This window comes from Muntiacus reevesi, chromosome 22, assembly GCF_963930625.1.
Source record: "Muntiacus reevesi chromosome 22, mMunRee1.1, whole genome shotgun sequence".
Classification (NCBI taxonomy): domain Eukaryota; kingdom Metazoa; phylum Chordata; class Mammalia; order Artiodactyla; family Cervidae; genus Muntiacus; species Muntiacus reevesi.
The window spans coordinates 18,499,812-18,518,286 of NC_089270.1; the positions used below are offsets into that span (position 1 = coordinate 18,499,812).

Consider the following 18,475-nt stretch of genomic DNA (forward strand, 5'->3'; position numbering starts at 1 on the left):
TGTCCATTATCCACTGAAGGCTAGTTTGTGTTTTTTTCAACCTGTTTTATTCATTCATTTTATCTGCCTGCCTTGAATTTATTATCCTTATCCAGATCAATCATCTATCTTTATATTTCCCACCTCATTAGCATCCCTGTGTTCTTGATGTGTTTCTCCAATCCTCTCCTTTCCCTACAGGGCTGAGTCTGTATTCCCAGTTTTCACTATTCTTATGAATCTTGTGGTCTGTCCATTTCAGGAAGCTTTTAGGTTTTTAGCTTTCCTAACCGTAAATTCTTTCACAGTACCAAACACACTTTGGTGTAAGACAATTTCCTTGTTTCCCAGTATATTGCCCAAAGGGATGTAGACATTCTCTGTGGGGCTAGTCTTTCCAGTGTCTTGAGAAAGATCCTCTTTTATGTGTGTGTATATGATGGAAGTTCCAAGTTCTGTGGAGACAGCCTTTTGCTGAAAACCATCAATCAAGAAATAAGAGTTTTCTTATCTCATCTAGGGTACAGCCATGACAAAACTCCACCCTAAAATAAGTTTTTCAAAATAAGCTTGAACTCCGCACGTTTGAGAACAGTTCCCTGTTTGTCACTGTTTTCTCGGGTCCTTTTTTGTCTCACACAGACTCTTAAAAGTGAAAGTTCAGTATGCTTTTTAAGTTTTTATGTCAATATCCCTTAACTTTTACTTGCTTCGATCCTCATAACAATAATAGAACTTTACTCTTTGCCAGAATGACCCTCTAGAATCTGTTTCTTACTGCTTATCTCAGTTTTCCAATGATTTCTTTACTCAGTGTTTTCTGATCCTAAGCACCCTCCCACAGCTTTCAGAGGGTTTCTCAGACATGCAGACGCCACAAACTTCCTATGCCAGTCTCCAAATATAAACGAGGATAAGGAAGAAAGATAATTTGGACATGCTCAGATCAACAAGGAAGGAACTTTTTTGGGAGGGGGGTGACTATTTTGATGATTTAATGAGTTAAGGTTGTCAGGGGAGAAGTTAGCAATTTTTTTTAAAGCAATGCTTTTTCTAAACTTCTTATTTTGCATTGGGGTATGGCCGATTAATAAACAATGTTATGATAGTTTTCAGTTGAACAGCGAAGGGACTCAGCCATATGTATACATGCATCCCCCAAACTCCCCTCCCATCCTGGCAAGGCAGGCGTCTTGCAGTTAAATCTGACCTGGCATATGACGAGCAAATTTCCCCAGTGTGTGCGGGATCTAGAAGCAAGACATAAAGAGCCAGGTGACCCCATTGTTTTCACCAGGTGTCCATTAAGGCCATTTCCTGAGTATGTATTTTCTTGAAAGCGGTATGCTCAGTTGTGTTGACTCTGCAACTCCATGGATTGTAGCTCGCCAGGCTCCTCCATCCATGGGATTCTCCAGGCAAGAATACTGGAGTGGGTTGCCTTGCCCTCCTCCAGGGGATATTCCCAACCCAGTGATCGGACCCATATCTCTCATGTCTCCTGCATTGGCAGGCGGGTTCTTTACCACGGAGCCACCCGGGAAGCCCTTGGAAGAGGTGTGATTAAGTCAGCTTCCTTACAGCCTTGACCAATTCCTCTGTGGTTTCACCCTGCACTCAGGTCTCTGTGGGGCCTTCTGTCCCCTGTGCCTTTCGTGTCAGATCGCCTCTGACATGAACGAATTCTGCCTGTGCGGATCAAGTGTCGCCATGAGGACAATGTATCGGACCCGATACGGCATCCCGGTGAGTCGCCCACGTCCACCATGAAATAGTCACCCAGACAGCCCAGCAGCCTTCCTTCAGTCTGACCGCATCTCCATGATTGCCCTCCTCCTCATCATGACTTGACCCTAGTCTTTTCTCCACTGCCGTCCTAAACATTTTTCCTTTAAATTTTTTATTTTGTTTTTGGGTATAGGTGATAAACAATACTGTGACAATTTCAGGTGTCCAGCGAACGGACTCAGCCATACATATAAACGTATCCATTACATCCAGACTGCCACATAACATTGAGTGGAGTTCCATGTGCTGTACAGTGGGTCCTTGTTGGCTTTCCGTTTTGGATATAGCAGTGTGTACATGACCTTCTCGAACTCCGTAACTATCCCTTACCCCCACATCTTGAACTTTTCAAATGATTTACAGAGACTATTTATCTATCCCTTGGGATAATTCACAATAAAACTTTTTATTGATGCAATAGATGTGTCTCTGATAAAGCTGCTGGAGATGAGCAGGTGAGGGATGAAGGTCAGCACAGAGTCCCTCCTGGGTTTACTCAGAGCCAGACAGTGGACTCCGCAGGGTGGGTGGCTGTTGCCTAGACAGCCTTAGGTGAAAAATGGGTGTATACAGATCCCCACGGATCTGGCACATTTTTGAGCCAGTTATCTCACTGATAACTCGTAAAACAGTGTTCATTCACTCAAAAGATATTATTGAGCACCTACAACCTTGTTAAGTCCTAAGCTATTGTTCACTCATTCAACAGGGATTTATTGAATATACAGAACATACCAAGGACAGATGCTAAAGACACACCAATGAACAAAGGAAATAAAAATTCCTGTCTTCATGGAGCTCACTTCAATTTTTTCGAGATTTTTATTTTAACATAATTTCAGACTTAAAAGTCACAGAAGTGGTACAAAGACTTCCTAAACAATCTTCACCCAGATTCCCCCAATATTTAAAAAGTACCAGATTAGATTGATTTTCTCTCTTTCTTGTCTCTATTTATCTATTCTATTTCTTTTTCTGAATCATTTGAGAGTAAATTAAAAACTTGATACCCTATTATCTCTATTTCAGTGTGTATTTCTTAAAAACAAGAATATTCTCTTATTTTATCACAATACAATTATCAAAAGGAATTTAACATTGATACAGTACTATTAGCTAATCCATGGGTGTTATTTAAACTTTCGCAATTATCCCGATAACTTTCTTTAGATGAAAAAAAAAAAAAATCAGTTGTCTGGACCAGCTTCTGCCAACCCCTGGCCTTTACTTTCTTTTTGGACTATCCAGGGCAACAAAAATGTGAAATTCTGCCCTCAGCTGAGCTGAGTAAGGGCCCCTGGGGGTTGATTGGAGATGTCTGTGGCATCTGTCTGTCCCTAGAATTGCCTCAAGGGAGTGGTGGCAAAGCTGCAGTGATGAGATAGAGATGCTGAGGAGTTAAGCCAACTGTTTGCCCTCTCTTGAAGAAGAAGATAGGATAACATGGGTGTGTGTGCCCATATCACTTGAGGCACAGAGCACCTGTGGACAGTATTAGAGGGTGTGGGTTGGGAATAATCTGAAGGGAGATCTAACGATGAAAGCAGGCAGAGCCGGGCGAGTGATTCTGTCAATGGAAAATTGTAATCATGCAGGGGCTGGGAGGGTTAAGATGAACTGGGGCCACTGGAACTGAAAGAAGTCATTCAGTTGTCTTCTATAATGTGGAAGATTTTCTCAGTCTTTGTCTTTTTTTTTTTTTTTAATGAATACAGATCAGTTATTTCGTAGACTATCCCTCAGTTTGGTTTGTCAAATGTTTCCTCATGATAAGACTTTGGTTATACACTTTGGGCATCAACTCTATAAAGTGAGGCTATGTTCGCCTTGCATCACGTGACATCAAGTTATCTCATTGTGTGTAATGTTCACTTTGATTCCTTAGTTAAGATAGTGTCTGTCAAGATTCTCCACCACAAAGTTGCTATTTTCCCCTTTATAATGGATACGGATCTTGTAGAGAGATGTAAATCAAACTTTCACCCACTAGTTGTAACATCCGTGATAGATTCTTACCTCCATCAGTTATTACTGTGATGGTTGTCAATGGGAGAGCTTAGACACTAATGGAAGAAAACTGTTACAATATAACTAAGAATAAGTAAGAATATAATGTATAGGTTGGTGATATGTACAATAGAGGAGGATGAAACAAGGAAGAGGAATTTAGTGTTGAAAGGTTCTAATTTTAAATCGCATTATCAGGAAACACTCAGTAAGAAGGTAAAGACCTAGTCTATGCCTGTACCACACTAAATATGCTCAGTCTCTTCTGACCTCGGTAGCTAAGCAGTGTCGGACCTGGTTGGTACTTGGATGGGGGAGAAAATAAAGACCTAAAAGGATGAGAGGATGGCTCATCTGGGAAAGGTCCAGGCAGAGGAATGAGCTAGAGCCAAGGTCCTGAAGTAGACCTTACCTGGAATGTCCTAGACATAGCAAGAAGCCAGAGAGGTAGGAAGACTGGAGGTGGCGTGGGAGATGGGGAGTGGTAATGGAAGAAGATGATATCAGAGCATTAGCAAGAGTGAGACCTTCCAGGGCCTTGCAGACCGTTTTAGGAAATCTAGCTTTCATTTTAAGTAAGCTGGAAAGCGATTAAAATCCTTTTAAACACAGAAGTGACGTGATGTACTTATATTCCTGAAAACTTAGCCTCTCACTCATTGTGACCAATAACAATTCATCTCCCTAAGCCTTGGCTCTCTGATAAAATGGTAACGATGATACTCCCCTAAGGTGGTGTAGTAAGAGGCACAGGAGAAAATGCAGGGAAAGGACTTGGCACAGGGCCTGGCAAGTAATACCTGCTCAGTAACTATTGTAATTTTTTGTTCTTAGCTCAGCTGTCTCTGGGCAGCCTGCATCCCTCCCATGGGCTTGCTCAGCTGCCTGACTCTCTCAGCAGTCCCTGTGTTCTCATTTACATCCCTCAGAAGGCAGCAGAACTTAACTCCGGGGTTCTTAACTTCATGACTGTTCCATAAACTTCCCCAACCACACGCTGAGTGCTGGGTGTATGTAGTTGTGAACATAATTGTGTACTTGGGTGTATGTAGTTGTGTATATGGGAGTGAGATTCTCAAAGTGGTCCCTAAGGGGGTAGAGGAAGGAGTGCTTAGCTGAATTCCGGAGATAAGTTTCTGGAAACAGCTCAGGAAATAGCTCACGTTGGGGCTCTCTGACAAGTCATTTGTTAGCATCAATTTTCTCATCTTTCATGAAAAAGTTGTGCAAGATGATTTCTAAGATCTTCCTAGGGTCTAGGATTCTATAATGTTTTCTTGGTGTCTATTACATAAGTGTATTTATAGACAGTGTTATCTCTAGTCTTCTTTCTTAGAATAGACCTCTAAAATGGCTAATAAACCCTAGGACTGATTTGTGTAGTTCAGGTTCTCTGCTTTGTTTCCCCTTTACATCTATGCAAACATTTATAAAGCTGCCCCAACACAGCCTCTCTGACCTGCCCCTCCCTTCATGGGAGCACCCCCTTTACTTTTTACAGGCAAGAGAGCATCCCCTTGGCCGGGGCCACAACCCCCACAGCAGAGGAGAAACAGAAGAATCAACCACAGGTTGCACTCCTCTGTGCTGGAATACTGCTCGGACATATATTTGCTCATATACTACTTACAAACGCTTTGTGGTGCAGGCAGTGATATCTCCACTTCGTGGACATGGAAAGCAGGAATGAGAAAGCCTTAAGGTCACAGAACATGGAAATGCTGAAATTTGGGCTCAAGTTTTTTGGTTTTTTTTTTTTTTAATTATTACTTCATTTTTTAAAATTGAAATGTAAACAAAATTTACAATGTGGTGTTCATTTCTGTACAGCAACGTGAATCAGTTCTATGCATATATATATATATATATATAAAATCCCTCCCTCTTGGATCTCCCACCCACCCTGCTTCATCCCATGCCTCCAGGTCATCACAGAGCACTGAGCTGAACTCCCAGTGTATACAGCAGGTTCCCACTAGCTATTTTATACATGGCAGTGTATATACATCTATGCCACTCTCTCAATTCACCCCACCCCATGGGCTCAAGTTTATTCTGACTTAGAGTCAGGCCTAGTTTTTTCCCACTTGACCATCTTGTCTTCCCAAGTCCATGTGTATTGAGTCATGTACCACAACCCATTCATTTGCTTAGTGATTCTGTAACCAGTGCTCATGACCAGATTTCTTTTTTTTTTTTAAAACAGCTTCCAAACAAGTGAAGCACCAGTCCCCTTTTCCAAACAGAGTGATGAATGCAAAAATCTTTGTTTTTGGTACCATTTCCCAAGAAGCTGTTCTGGCCAAGGCATTTATGTCCCTTGCTAACTTCAGCATGGTGTAAACCTGTAGTTCATGTCCTCTCATTTGAAAAAGGAATTTTTTTTTCTTCTCAATATTCTCTATATCTGTATATGAAACAGACTTAGAATTAGGGTGTGTTTTCTAAAGGTTTCCCTAGGTTTCTCAGCAAATAATAGTGGGACTTTTTTCTCCTACAAACTTCCTGAGATAAAGACAGGTATAGACATGCTGGAACAGATAACTAGTTACATCCTTGTTGAATATTTTCTTTTTTATATTAATAACATACTATGTACATTAAATAAATATTGGTTTAATGAAGGCTTAAAAGATGAATAAAAGTAATGAACGGAAGCATGGAAAAGCGACAAGCACTTTGAAGAAGGGTTAAAGGGTTTGGATGATTTTCCAGGGAAAAAGAAATGGCCAAGGGACCAAATTGTCTTCAAACTGAGTATTTGTTCCTCTATATGATGAGGGTCACAACATTAGATATCTAACATGGTTATCTTGTTGTCCAGTCTTTATTCCACACACTTTCTCTGTTAGATGAAAATTAAAATCACTATAGCAATGAAAAAAGTTTATGAAAATTAAATCACTTTTCTCACCACTTAGGAACTCCCAAACTTTATAGGCTAAATCTACTCTCTTTCTCTTTCCTGCTCTCTCTCTCTCTCCATCTCTCTGTTCACACTGGAAATTGGGAATTGTACTAAATTCAACATTTTAAAAAATAAGTGCTATCCAAAAATGGAGTGCAAAATATTTCAGTCAGTCAAGACACACAGTCACATAACCTGCTATTCAGGTTAGACCCCTCGGGTCACCCAGTGCTGACTGTACAGAGCAGGAGTCCCTTGTAAGGCATCTCTACCCACAGGTCACCGAAGACCGAACTGCACCTCCCATGGAGAGGGCCTTCAAAATTCTGCAAAGCAGTTCTTTCTACAGTTTTTCTAGACACTCTTCATTCTCTAATTTCTTCTTTTGCCCATAATGTATAGATCCTCTCTTACTATGGACTGCCTCCCTTGCAGAACATGAGAGATGTCAATGAAAATGACTCGAGGGGTACAGGGTGAGGTGTGATCTAGCACTATACTCGCAATCAATTAGAAAAATTGGTGCATTACACAGTTGGCTTTAAAGCGAATCATTCCACATCAGTAAAATTAGTAAATAAATCAAAAGGTTTTTAAAAAGAAAAAAAAAAAAGAGAGAACTCTTGCAGAACAGATAATAGAGAACTGTGGCTATGACTGTAACCTGCAGATCATTTGAAATGGTATGTTATGATGAAAAGGGTACTGGTTTGAGAGGAGAAAGACCAGTCACTGCCGCCAGTTTATGTGATTTAGTTAGTAAGTCAGTTAACTTCACTTGGTCATCAAAAAAACAGAGATGGGCTTCCCTGATGACTCAGTGGTAAAGAATCCACATGCCAATGCAGGAGACATGGGTTCTATCCCTGATCTGGGAAGATCCCACATGCCATGGAGCAACTCAGCCGGCACGTCATAACTATGGAGCCTGTGCTCTAGAGCCCAGGAGCCGAAACTACTGAAGCGCACACATCCAGAGCCCGTGCTCTGCAACAAGAGAAGCCACTGAAATGAGAAGCCTGCACAACTGGAGAGTAGCCCCCACTCACCGCAACTAAAGAAAAGCCTGTGCAACGACAAAGACTCAGCACAGCCAAAAATAAATGAATAAATAAATGACTTTCTTATAAAAAGAAAAATAGAGATAACATGATAAACAAGTGACATAAAATGTATGTTTTCAAGAGGTTTGAAAAGTGAAACAAGTGCAGGGAATTGTGTGGCTATTCATGGGCTACCTGTTGATCCATTTGTTTGTTTTTTAACAGGGATCCATTTGTAAAGACTTCCTGTGTCTGACATTTTTACCACACTGTGCCCTTTGCCAACTCAAGCGAGATATTGAAAAGAGAAAAGCAATGAATGCTTTATAAAAAATACTTGGTAAGTTGGCAGGACTTCTTTGATTTGTGAGTAGCAAAAGAAATTCTCAAAGTATCTTTGATTTCTTTGGTTCTCCATCTCACAGATCCATGAGATGGCCCTTGACAAAGGGAGGGCAGATGATTTTCAATGGTCAACCTGCACCAGTCAGTTGGGACTCAGCTTCTCAGAGAGCCTGGGTAGAGAGGGCTAGCCCTGATTGGATGGGAAAGAATGCTGGGATTTGTTAGGATGTCTGCCACAGGTGGAGTGGCCGCATGATGTACCAGATAAACGTGCCACATATCCTCCATGTGTATCTTCACAGCATCATGATTGAAGGTAGCAGAGATATGTGTACGACAGAACATTCATTTCCCAAAGCCTACATCTCAGGTCCACTGCTGTCAACAGTAACCCACTGAGATGTCACACTAACCGTGACGATATAATGTATCTAGTGATATGTTCTTGTCAACACCACAATATTAAAATAGTAATTCATTCTCCAAAGTGGTACAAAACTACCTTAGTCTCTATGAATGAAGGACAATTCAATCAGTTATCCAAAATGCCCAAAGCTCCCGTTTAGGAAGAATACTGCCTTTTCGGCGGTGATATTGTCAAAGCCGGGCAACTGCTCATATGCCTAGTTTCCTAAGCTCTCCTGGTCACATTTTTAATCTTCTTAGTTCTTCCTATTTTTCTTAGGCAAGAGGACAATGGCTTACTCAGTCCTGTCTTTCCATCTCTTACTGCCAGTCCCATGGAATTTATCATCCAAGTTTTATTTTCACCTGGAAAAGTCTATTCTCTAAAAGTCCATTCTCCTGAGAGGTCTTTGAGAGCATTTGATCAGGATACTGTATTCATCTGTGCAAACAGTTGACATGGGGACAATCTGTCTCTCTCTCAGCTCTTTTGCCACATGCAGCACAAAATTATGTCCTCTTCATGAACATTTTAGCTCATTTCTTTTAGTGCCATCTTAAGATCTTAGTATTTGTCTTCTGACTGCTTTCCTCAATGACTGATGTGCTTAACCCATTTACAAGCAGAGTCAACATGGTGAGTTTTTTTATTCTTTTACCTCCTTGTACCCCTGCCTCCTGAGACTCAACTAATTGTTTCTCTTCCAAAGCAGTGATGTTTCTTTAAAGCCATTTGTTACCAGTGCGATTCAGAATTTTGCCAAAGTAACCCTAGTCCCCTACATCAGTTCAGTTTAGTCACACAGTCATGTCTGACTCTGCAACCCCATGGACTGCGGCACACCAGGCCTCCCTGTCCGTCACCAACTCCTGGAGCTTGCTCAAACCCATGTCCATCAAGTCGGTGATGTCATCCAACCGTGTTATCCTCTGTTGTCCCCTTCTCCTCCTGCCTTCAATCTTGCCCAGAATCAAGGTCTTTTCTAGTGAGTCAGTTCTTCGCAGAAGGTGGCCAAATTATTAGAGCTTCAGCTTCAGCATCAGTCTTTCCAATGAATATGTATGTAGTCCCCTACATAGAATGTAGCAATTTACTGGTCCAGTCATCCAGTTAATGAAAAAGATTGTTCTGGGATCTCTGCCTTTTAGAGTCTCTTGCCTTAGTGTAAATAATGATTCACTGACATTTGATAAGAGAAATTATCTCTGGCAATCTGCAAAGCATTCTGTTGGTTTACCTAACAACATAGCAATGGTACCTGACCTAGTAGTCACTTAATAACTCTTGTGGATGAATCAATAGATCCAACTTTCAAGCAAGGAAGCATAGTAAGCTCTAACCTAGGAGACTCATTGAATCTTAGCTAGTGGTTGTGACTCATTCAAATATTGGGTTGACCAAAATGTTCATAAAATCTTATGGAAAAACCTTGAATTTCTTGGCCAACTGAGTAAATTGCACTGAACCAGGGGGTCATGATTTGATATAGATTTTAAATATGTAGCAATTTGGGGGCTTCCCTGGAGGTCCAGTGGTTAAGATTCTGCACTTCCATTGCAGAGGGTGTGGGTTCAATCCCTGGTCGGGGAACCAAGATTCCATATGCCATGTGGTCAAATAAATAAATATTTAGAAATAAGTAAATATGTAGCAATATGGCAGTAAGATAGCAGTGGAATGAAAGTTTTGATACTTGCAACAAGAATAATGTAAAGATGGAATTCTTTCATTGATTTGGTCTTTCTTTTTCTGATTTCTACAGGTCAAATTCACATGGTAGTGAAAGAAAATGCTGCAATGAAATACTGCATCTATTCAGTGCTGTCTCATCCTAAATCTTAGAAACTAATTCAGCTAATCATATGGCTTCAAATGGCTTCAAAGCATTTTTAACTTTTGATTTGCTTTGAAAGAAATATGTTTCCAGTGCTCTTCTCTAAGATGACTGCCATTAAAAATTAATTTCCTCAATAATTCCTGTGTCTTTAAATACTTCATCATGGAATTAATATTCCCATATGCTTCTGTTTTTGTTGTTGTCATTGTTTGTATTAGGTATAGCCAATTAGGGGCTCCCCAGGTGACAAGAGTTTGATCCCTGGGTTGGGAAGGTCCCCTGGAGGAGGGCATAGCAACCCACTCCTGTACTTTTGCCTAGAGAATCCCATGGACAGAGGAGCCTGGCGGGCTACAGCCCATAGAATTGCAAAGACTCAGACACAACTGGAGTGACTTAGCATGCACGCAGGTGACTCAATGGTAAAGAATCCACCTCCGGTTTGGGAGATACAAGAGACACAGGTCTGATCCCTGGGATGGGAAGATCCTCTGGAGGAGAAGACGGCAACCCACTCCAGTATTCCTGCTGTGATAATCACATGGACAGTGTAGCCTGGTGGGCTACAGTCCATGGGTCTCAGAGTCAGACAGGGTCTCAGAGCAACTGAGCCTGTCCTAGCTGATTGACAATGTTGTGATGGTACCAGGTGAACAGCAAAAGGACTTAGCGACACATGTGCATGTAACTATTCTCCCCCAAACTGCCCTCTTATCCAGGCTGCCACATAGCATCCAATAGGTTTCTTTTAAAAAATGAGCCAAGTTTGTCAAAATGTCAAAGTTGAATGATGAGTATATAGAGATGCTTCATTCTACTTTTCTACCTTTACATAAGTTTGAAAATTTCCAGTGTAAAAATTGTTTTAAATGTTGTCAAAAGGCTTCTGTTATTTTGGATTTTCCTTGCACCAGGAGACCAGGTGTTACCCTGCAAGGCCCCTCACCCCAGGAAAGTGTGGTTTCCTCCCCCAGGGAGTTTCATCCGCCTTTGGCAGGCCTTCACAGTAAATCATTTCCAGGAATTAATTGCCTAACAATTTAGAGTTTACTGTAGATTTTATATACACACAGGGAGGATCTTTACCATAAACCACACAACAAACCACCTAATTAAAATTCCCATTGCATGTCTCTGTCCTCTCCCAAGTCATCTCTGGTAGCAAGCCAGCCACAAGGACTCCACTTAATTTTTCTTTTCTTTTTTTTTCCAGGTTAACTTGGCATTTTATTTCATTTTGTAATTGAGATAGAGCTGACATATAACATTGCATTAGGGGTGTGTATGTATGTGTGTGCACTCAGTCACTCAGTCATGTCCAGCTCCTTGCAACACCATGGACTGTAGCCTGCCAGGCTCCTCTGTCCTTGGATATGCAACATAAAAACGTGACACATGTATATATTGCAAAATGGTCACCACAATCATTCTAGTTCACATCCGTCACCGCACAGTTACAAGATTTTTTTCTTGTGATGAGAACTTTCAAAATCTACTCTCTCAGCAACTTTCAAATATGCAATAAAGAAAAGTGAAATGGCATTTACAAGGTCACCAATATATACAGAATTGCAGTGCTGGGTCCAGAGAGGAGGGCTTTGAGTCTTATTTTGTTGTTCATGACAGTACACAAAAGTCTTTTTTTCTTATAAAAATTAACCCTAGGACTTTCCTGGTGGTCTGGTGGTTAAGAATCCGCCTGCCAATGCAAGGAACACAGGTTCTATCCCCGGTCAGAGAACTAAGATTCCACAGGCCACGGGGCAAGGAAGCTCATGCACAGTAGCTGTACTGAGCCCGTTCGAAACGGACCCTGTGTTCTGCAACAAGAGGAGCCACTGCAAAGAAGCCCACACATCACAACTAGAGAGTAGTCCCTGCTTGCCATAGCTAGAGAAAACCCGCAAGCAGAAACAACGACCCAGTACAGCCAAAAATTAATAAATAAAACTTTAAAAATTGGCCCTAGTGTTCAGGCTTCTGAGGATTGCTATTATAAACTTATACAATACCCTGTCTTTTGCCTTCCTAGCACTCTTCATCTTTCTGTGTTTTGGTTTAACACCTGCATCGATGGTAAGTGATAAGCATCATGAAAACAGAGACAGATCATATTCGTCCTAATTTCCTTCTTACTCACCCAGCACATGGAAAATATTGTGTCAAGAAGTCACTAGATTAGGTTCAAAGGTATAAAAGTGGCAAGAATTGTAATCAGATAAGACATTTGTGCAAAATGAAATGATTTGGAGTTTTTTCCTAGTCATTTTCCTTACGAAAATATGGGGTGGTGTGCATACTATTTTATAAATTGTTTTGTTTTATGACTTAACCACAAATTATGAAAGATTTCTCATGTTAGTAAATGTAAAAAATAGGCAGTACAATGTTACTGACTATAGTCACCATGTTGTACTTTGTATTCCCATGACTTATTCACTAAAAGTTTGTTTCTTAGAACCACCCTCATTTGCCCACCTCCCACCTCTGGCAACCACAAACCTGTTCTCTGTATCTATGAATCTGGGTGTTTTTGGTTTTGATTTGGTTTGGTTTTTTAGATTCCACAAGTATGTGAGATCATATGATATTTGTCTTTCTGTCTGACTTATTTCACTAAGCATAATGCCTTTAAGTGTACATGTTTACACACACACACACACAGATTCTCTTTATCCATTTATCTGTCTTGTTGTTTCCATGTATTGGCTGATGTAAATATGCTGCAGTGACCGTGGGGGTGAAGCCCACATATCTTTTTGATACAGAGCAATTTAGTTCCATCTCAGCTTTCTAGTCCCAGAAACCACAGCCCCAGAGATGCTGGACAGGTCTCACTGTTGTTCAGTCACTTAGCTGTGTTCAATTCTTTGCGACCCCATGGACTGCAGCACACCAGGCTTCCCTGTCCTTCACTATCTTCCTGGAGCTTTCTCAAACTCATGTCCATTGAGTCAGTGATGCCATCCAACCATCTCATCTTCTGTCACCCCCTTCTTTTCCTGCCTTCAATCTGTTCCAGCATCAGAGTCTTTTCCAATGACCTGACTCTTTGCATCAGGTGGCCAAAGTATTGGAGCCTCAGCATCAGTCCTTCCAATAATACTCAGGGTTGATTGGCATGGGTGTGGAATTTTGCTATTGAGCAAAATAATGTGCTTCCCATGTAGCTTATTTTAAACTTACTTTAAAATTATGATAGATTAAAATGTTTTTTAAAAATCTTTGATGTAGCTGATGACAGTTTTTAGTAGTCTCAGTTCCCCACTCTTGATATTATGCTGTCTCCCATACATTCCCAGTGGCTAAGGCTCCCTCATACCAGGCCAGTTCCTGTGTGTGTTAGTTGCTCAGTCGTGGCTGACTCTTTGTGACCCCCATGGACTGTAACCCACCAGGCTCCTCTGTCCCTGGGATTTCCCAGGGACTAGAATACTAGAGCGGGTAGCCATTGACTTCTCCAAGGAATCTTCCCGACCCAGGGATCGAACTCTGGTCTTCTGCATTGCAAGCAGATTACCATCTGAGTCACCAGGGAAACCTCCTTAAATGCTACATCATGCTAGAAGCAAATTGCTAGAGACGAGAAGGAGCAACTCCTCAGAGGAGGTTGAGGTTGGGGAGAAGACAAGTGTTAATAGAAGATTTACAAATTGACAAAGCCAAAGACAGCAGAAGGGAATTCATTTCGCTTTTCCGGGGTATGTAATGATTTTCCACACATTCTATCTGCCGTGGTTGCTCTATCAGAGTCAGCTGTTACTGCTTAGTGGCTTAAACAACACCATTTCTTCTACTCAAGAGTCAACAATTTGTGGGACTTCCCTGGTGGTGCAGTGGATAGGAATTCGTCTGCCAATGCAGAGGACACAGGTTCAACACTTGGTCTGGGAGGATCCCACATGCCACAAGGCTACTGAGCCCGTGCTCCGCAAGAGAAGCTACCACAATGAGAAGCCTGCACATAGAGAGCAGCCCTTGCTAGCCGCGTCTAGAAAAAACCCACGTGCAGCAACCAAGACCCAATGCAGCCAAAAATAAATAAATTAATTTTTTAAAAAGTTTATACTTTGCTGTTTCCCTGGTGGCTCAGATTGTAAAGAATTCACCTGCCAATGCAGGAGACTTGGGTTCAATCCCTGGGTCGGGAAGATCCCCTGGAGAAGGAAATGGCTACTCACTCCGGTATTCTTGCCTAGAGAATTCTGTAGACAGAGGCACCTGGTGGGCTACAGTCCAGAAAGTCGAAAAGAGTCAGACACGACTGAGTGACTTTCACACTTTGGGTAGGATGCTCGGCTTCTGCTCACGCAGTGTGAACTGGGGAAGCTCAACCAGGGCTGGGAAACAGTGTTGCCTCTTGGCTGTGGTTCAGCTTGAGCCTAAGGGCTTGGGTTCCTCTCCACGTTAGCCACACCACCGGCTGCTCGGATTGTCTCACCGTGGGGTTGTTGGGTGTCCAGGGCAAGCATCTTGAGAAAACCATACGGAAGTGAGTGACATTTTTATGATCTAGTTTGAGGAGTCACACAGCTTCACTTCTGCTGAACTCTCTTTATTGAGGAAGTGGCAAAGGTCCTCCCGGTTTCAAGAGAAAGGGGACACAGATTCTTACTTTTTTTTTTTTTAAAGAAAGTTTATTGCATGCGGGGAAAACAAGAACAACTTCTTATTGAAAGAACCCCAGACTCTAACTCGGCGGTCCCCAACCTTTTTGGTACCAGGGACTGGTTTTGTGAGAGACAACAGGGGCTTCCTTGGTGGTTCAGTTGGTAAAGAACCCGCCTGCCAATGGAGAAGACATAAAGAGACGTGGGTTCAATCCCCGGGTCAGGAAGATCCCCTGGAGGAGGGAATTGCTACCCACTCCAGTATTCTTGCCTGGAAAATCCCATGGATGGAGGAGCCTGGTGGTCTACAGTCCATGGGTGGCCAAGAGTTGGACACAGCTGAGCGACTAACACTAGCTTTTCCATGGATGGAGGTAGGGGGGATGGTTTGGGGATGATTCCAGTGCATTAGTTAGTGTGCACTTTATTTCTATTATTATTACATCAGTTCCACCTCATATCATCAGACATTAGATCCCGGAGGTTGGGGACTCTTCGTCTAACTCTTAACGGAGTGTGGCCAAGTGCTTGAAGAATGTAAGAGACAGAGCTACTATTGCAGCCATTTGGGAAAATGCAATCTGCCACAGAAGCCTTGAAGTGCTCCGTGTCATGTATCTTGGGTTAGAGCTGCAGTCCATCTGCTCTCAGTAAAGTTCCTCTTGGAAGGCTGAGGCAAAGCGATGGCATGCTGCCCAGCCCGGGTTGTCAGTTATGATGGCATAAATTCCATAGTACCGGCTAAGTCTTCCTGGTGACATTGAAAAGACTTCAGAGCATAAATGTGGTTGAAGCTTATAACAATGACCTATTCTTCCAGAGATTCTCATTCAGATCACGGTGGGATCCAGGAGTCTGAATTTTTTTAAAGGATGACAAGTTTTCTTTTTCTTTAATTTTTATTGGAATATAGTTGCTTTACAGTTAGTTTCTACTATAAACCAAAATGAATCAGCCATATGTATATATATATATATCCCCTCCGTTTTGGATTTCCTTTCCATTCCGGTCACCACAGAGCATTAAGGACAATTTCCTGTGCTGTATAATAGGTTCTTCTCAGTTATCTGCTTTATACACGGTAAGTGTTATGTCAATCCCAATCTCCCAGTTTCTCCCACCCACTCCCTTTCCCCTTGGTGGCCATACATTTGTTTCCTGCATCTGTGTCTCTATTTCTCCTTTGCAAATAGGCTCATCTGTACCTTTCTTCTAGATTCCAGATATATGTGTTAATATGCCATACGGTTTTTGTCTTTCTGACTTACCTCAGTCTGTATGATGTCTCTAGGAAAAAGGACCGAAAGTTTTTCTGATGCAGTCCCTCTGCTGTGAGACCAGTATGCTTCCTAGTCAACAGGCATTGAAGGAGCCCAATGTGTACTCAGGTACAGACCATGCTTACAGCGCTGGGGTTGAAGTTCTGACCTGGGGTACCCTGCTCTACCCTCTGCTTCCTTCCTCAGGCCTCCCCACTTTAGTTTTCTTTTCCGTTTCTGCTCTGAGTCCTGTGTCCTGGCAATCTGGTTCTCTCTGTAGGGACAAAACCTCTATTCTATTCTATTCTACTCCCATCCTATCCTATCCTATCCTAGGAACAGGGCATAACACAATATTGTTGTTCAGTGGCTGAATCGTGTCCGCCACTCTGCGATCCCACGGACTGCAGCACGTCAGGCTTCCCTGTCCTTCTATAACAAGTCATTTTCTGCATTTCCCACAATCTCATCCTCCCGTTAATCAGTCTAATTTTCTCCACGCTGTCAAGGTTTTAACTCTACAGCGGCTGCTTTCTGCTCCAAATTGTTGGGGGTCTTCTCCTGGAAGAGGTATTTTTGCAGTACTCTCTTAGTACAGAATACCCCTAAAAACTTCTGAACTGGAGCCTGGTCCAGATAATTTTAGAACCTGATGCCGGTGACCTGCAAGTTTTGTCCTCACTCAGTTTCTTCTGCCCCAGGCTTTCACAGAACTTCTGCTGCAGAGCTAGAAGTTCAGCTCCATTCTGCCACAAATTTCCACATGGCAGCAGGTTCCATTCTGCCACGAATTTCCACGTGGCAGCAGGTTCTAACGGAGAAGGCAAGGCACCCCACTCCAGTCCTCTTGCCTGGAAAATCCCATGGGCAGAGGAGCCTGGTGGGCTGCAGTCCATGGGGTCTCTAAGAGTTGGACACGACTGAGCGACTTCACTTTCACTTTTCACTTTAATGCATTGGAGAAGGAAATGGCAACCCACTCCAGTGTTCTTGCCTGGAGAATCCCAGGGACGGGAGAGCCTGGTGGGCTGCCGTCTATGGGGTCACACAGAGTCGGACACGACTGACGTGACTTAGCAGAGCAGAGCAGAGCAGGTTCTAAATCTGTTACCAGTAATTTTTTCCCATATTTTTTCCTGAGGTAAAACACACAACATAAAATTTACCGTTTTAAAGTGCACAGTTCAGTGGTAGTAAGTGCATTCAAATTGTGTTGCAGCCATCACAATCGCCCACCTCCAGAACTCTTTCCATCCTGTAAAACTGAAACTCTATACCCAAGTTACAGTCCCACCAACTGTGTGTGAAGGTTTTCTTTTCTCCACATTCTCACCCAAACTTATTGTTTCCTATCTTTTTGACTGTTCTGATGGGTGTGAGGTGATGTCTCATCGTGGTTTTGGTTGAGATGTCCCTGATGATTAATGATGTGGAGCATCTCCTCACGTGCCTGTGGGCCATCTGTGTGTCTTCTTTGAAAAAAAAAAAAAAAAAAAACAGTCTATTCAAGTTCTCTGCCCATTTTTAAACTGAGTTGTTTTTCTCCTTCCAGATACAATGAGTACAGAATCTTTCAGTCTGGCCTAGGACAACCCAGGAATGGCAGGTGGGGTAGCACTCCCTATTTGGTGGGTGGGCCACGTCCTATTTGGCATGTTCAGTTTCAGATAATACTGTTTGGTTGTTGCTGCTGCTGTTCAGTCGCCCAGTCATGTGAGATGCTTTGAGGCCCCATGGACTGCAGCATGTCAGGCCTCCCTGTCCCTCACCGTCACCTAAAGTTTGCCCAAGTTCAGGTCCACTGCATCGGTGATGCCATCCAGCCATCTCATCCTCGGACACCCTCTTCTCCTTCTGTCCTCAATCTTTCCCAGCATCAGGGTCTCTTCCTAGAAGTCGGCTCTTCTCACCGGGTGGTCGAAGAACTGGAGCTTCAGCTTCAGCATCAGTCCTCCCAATGAGTATTCAGGGTTGATTTCCCTAAAGATAGACTTGTTTGATCAACTGTTTGGTTACTTACATTTAAAACGAAACCACTTATCTTCTTCTCATTCCTCTAGATGTGTCTGATGAAGATACATTAATACTTTTAAAACCTCTGATGATTGGTTCAAACCAAGAAATGATTTTCTTTCCCCTAAAACTGAAAACAGAAGTAGTTCTTCCAGGACAAAAGAGGACTCTCTTTCCCATAAATTTGCAATTTTTACTGACAGCAAAAATACAAATTTCTGGCAGCTAAAAGACAGCCATTTTTCAAGGTTTCCAGCTTTCAAAAGCATGTAGGTCCAAA

General features: G+C 42.3%; 1 protein-coding gene across 1 annotated transcript in view; it reads left to right on the forward strand.

The window, feature by feature from the left end:
* LOC136152954 (placenta-specific gene 8 protein-like) overlaps positions 1–10,564 on the forward strand; it is a 28,792-nt gene extending 18,228 nt beyond the window's left edge. The window contains exons 3-5 of the mRNA XM_065914523.1: positions 1,601–1,725; positions 7,951–8,065; positions 10,239–10,564. Of these exons, the coding sequence (XP_065770595.1) occupies positions 1,601–1,725; positions 7,951–8,055 (230 nt within the window). The 3' untranslated portion in view covers positions 8,056–8,065; positions 10,239–10,564. The remainder of the gene's footprint in view (positions 1–1,600; positions 1,726–7,950; positions 8,066–10,238) is intronic.
* Positions 10,565–18,475: the final 7,911 nt, after the last annotated feature.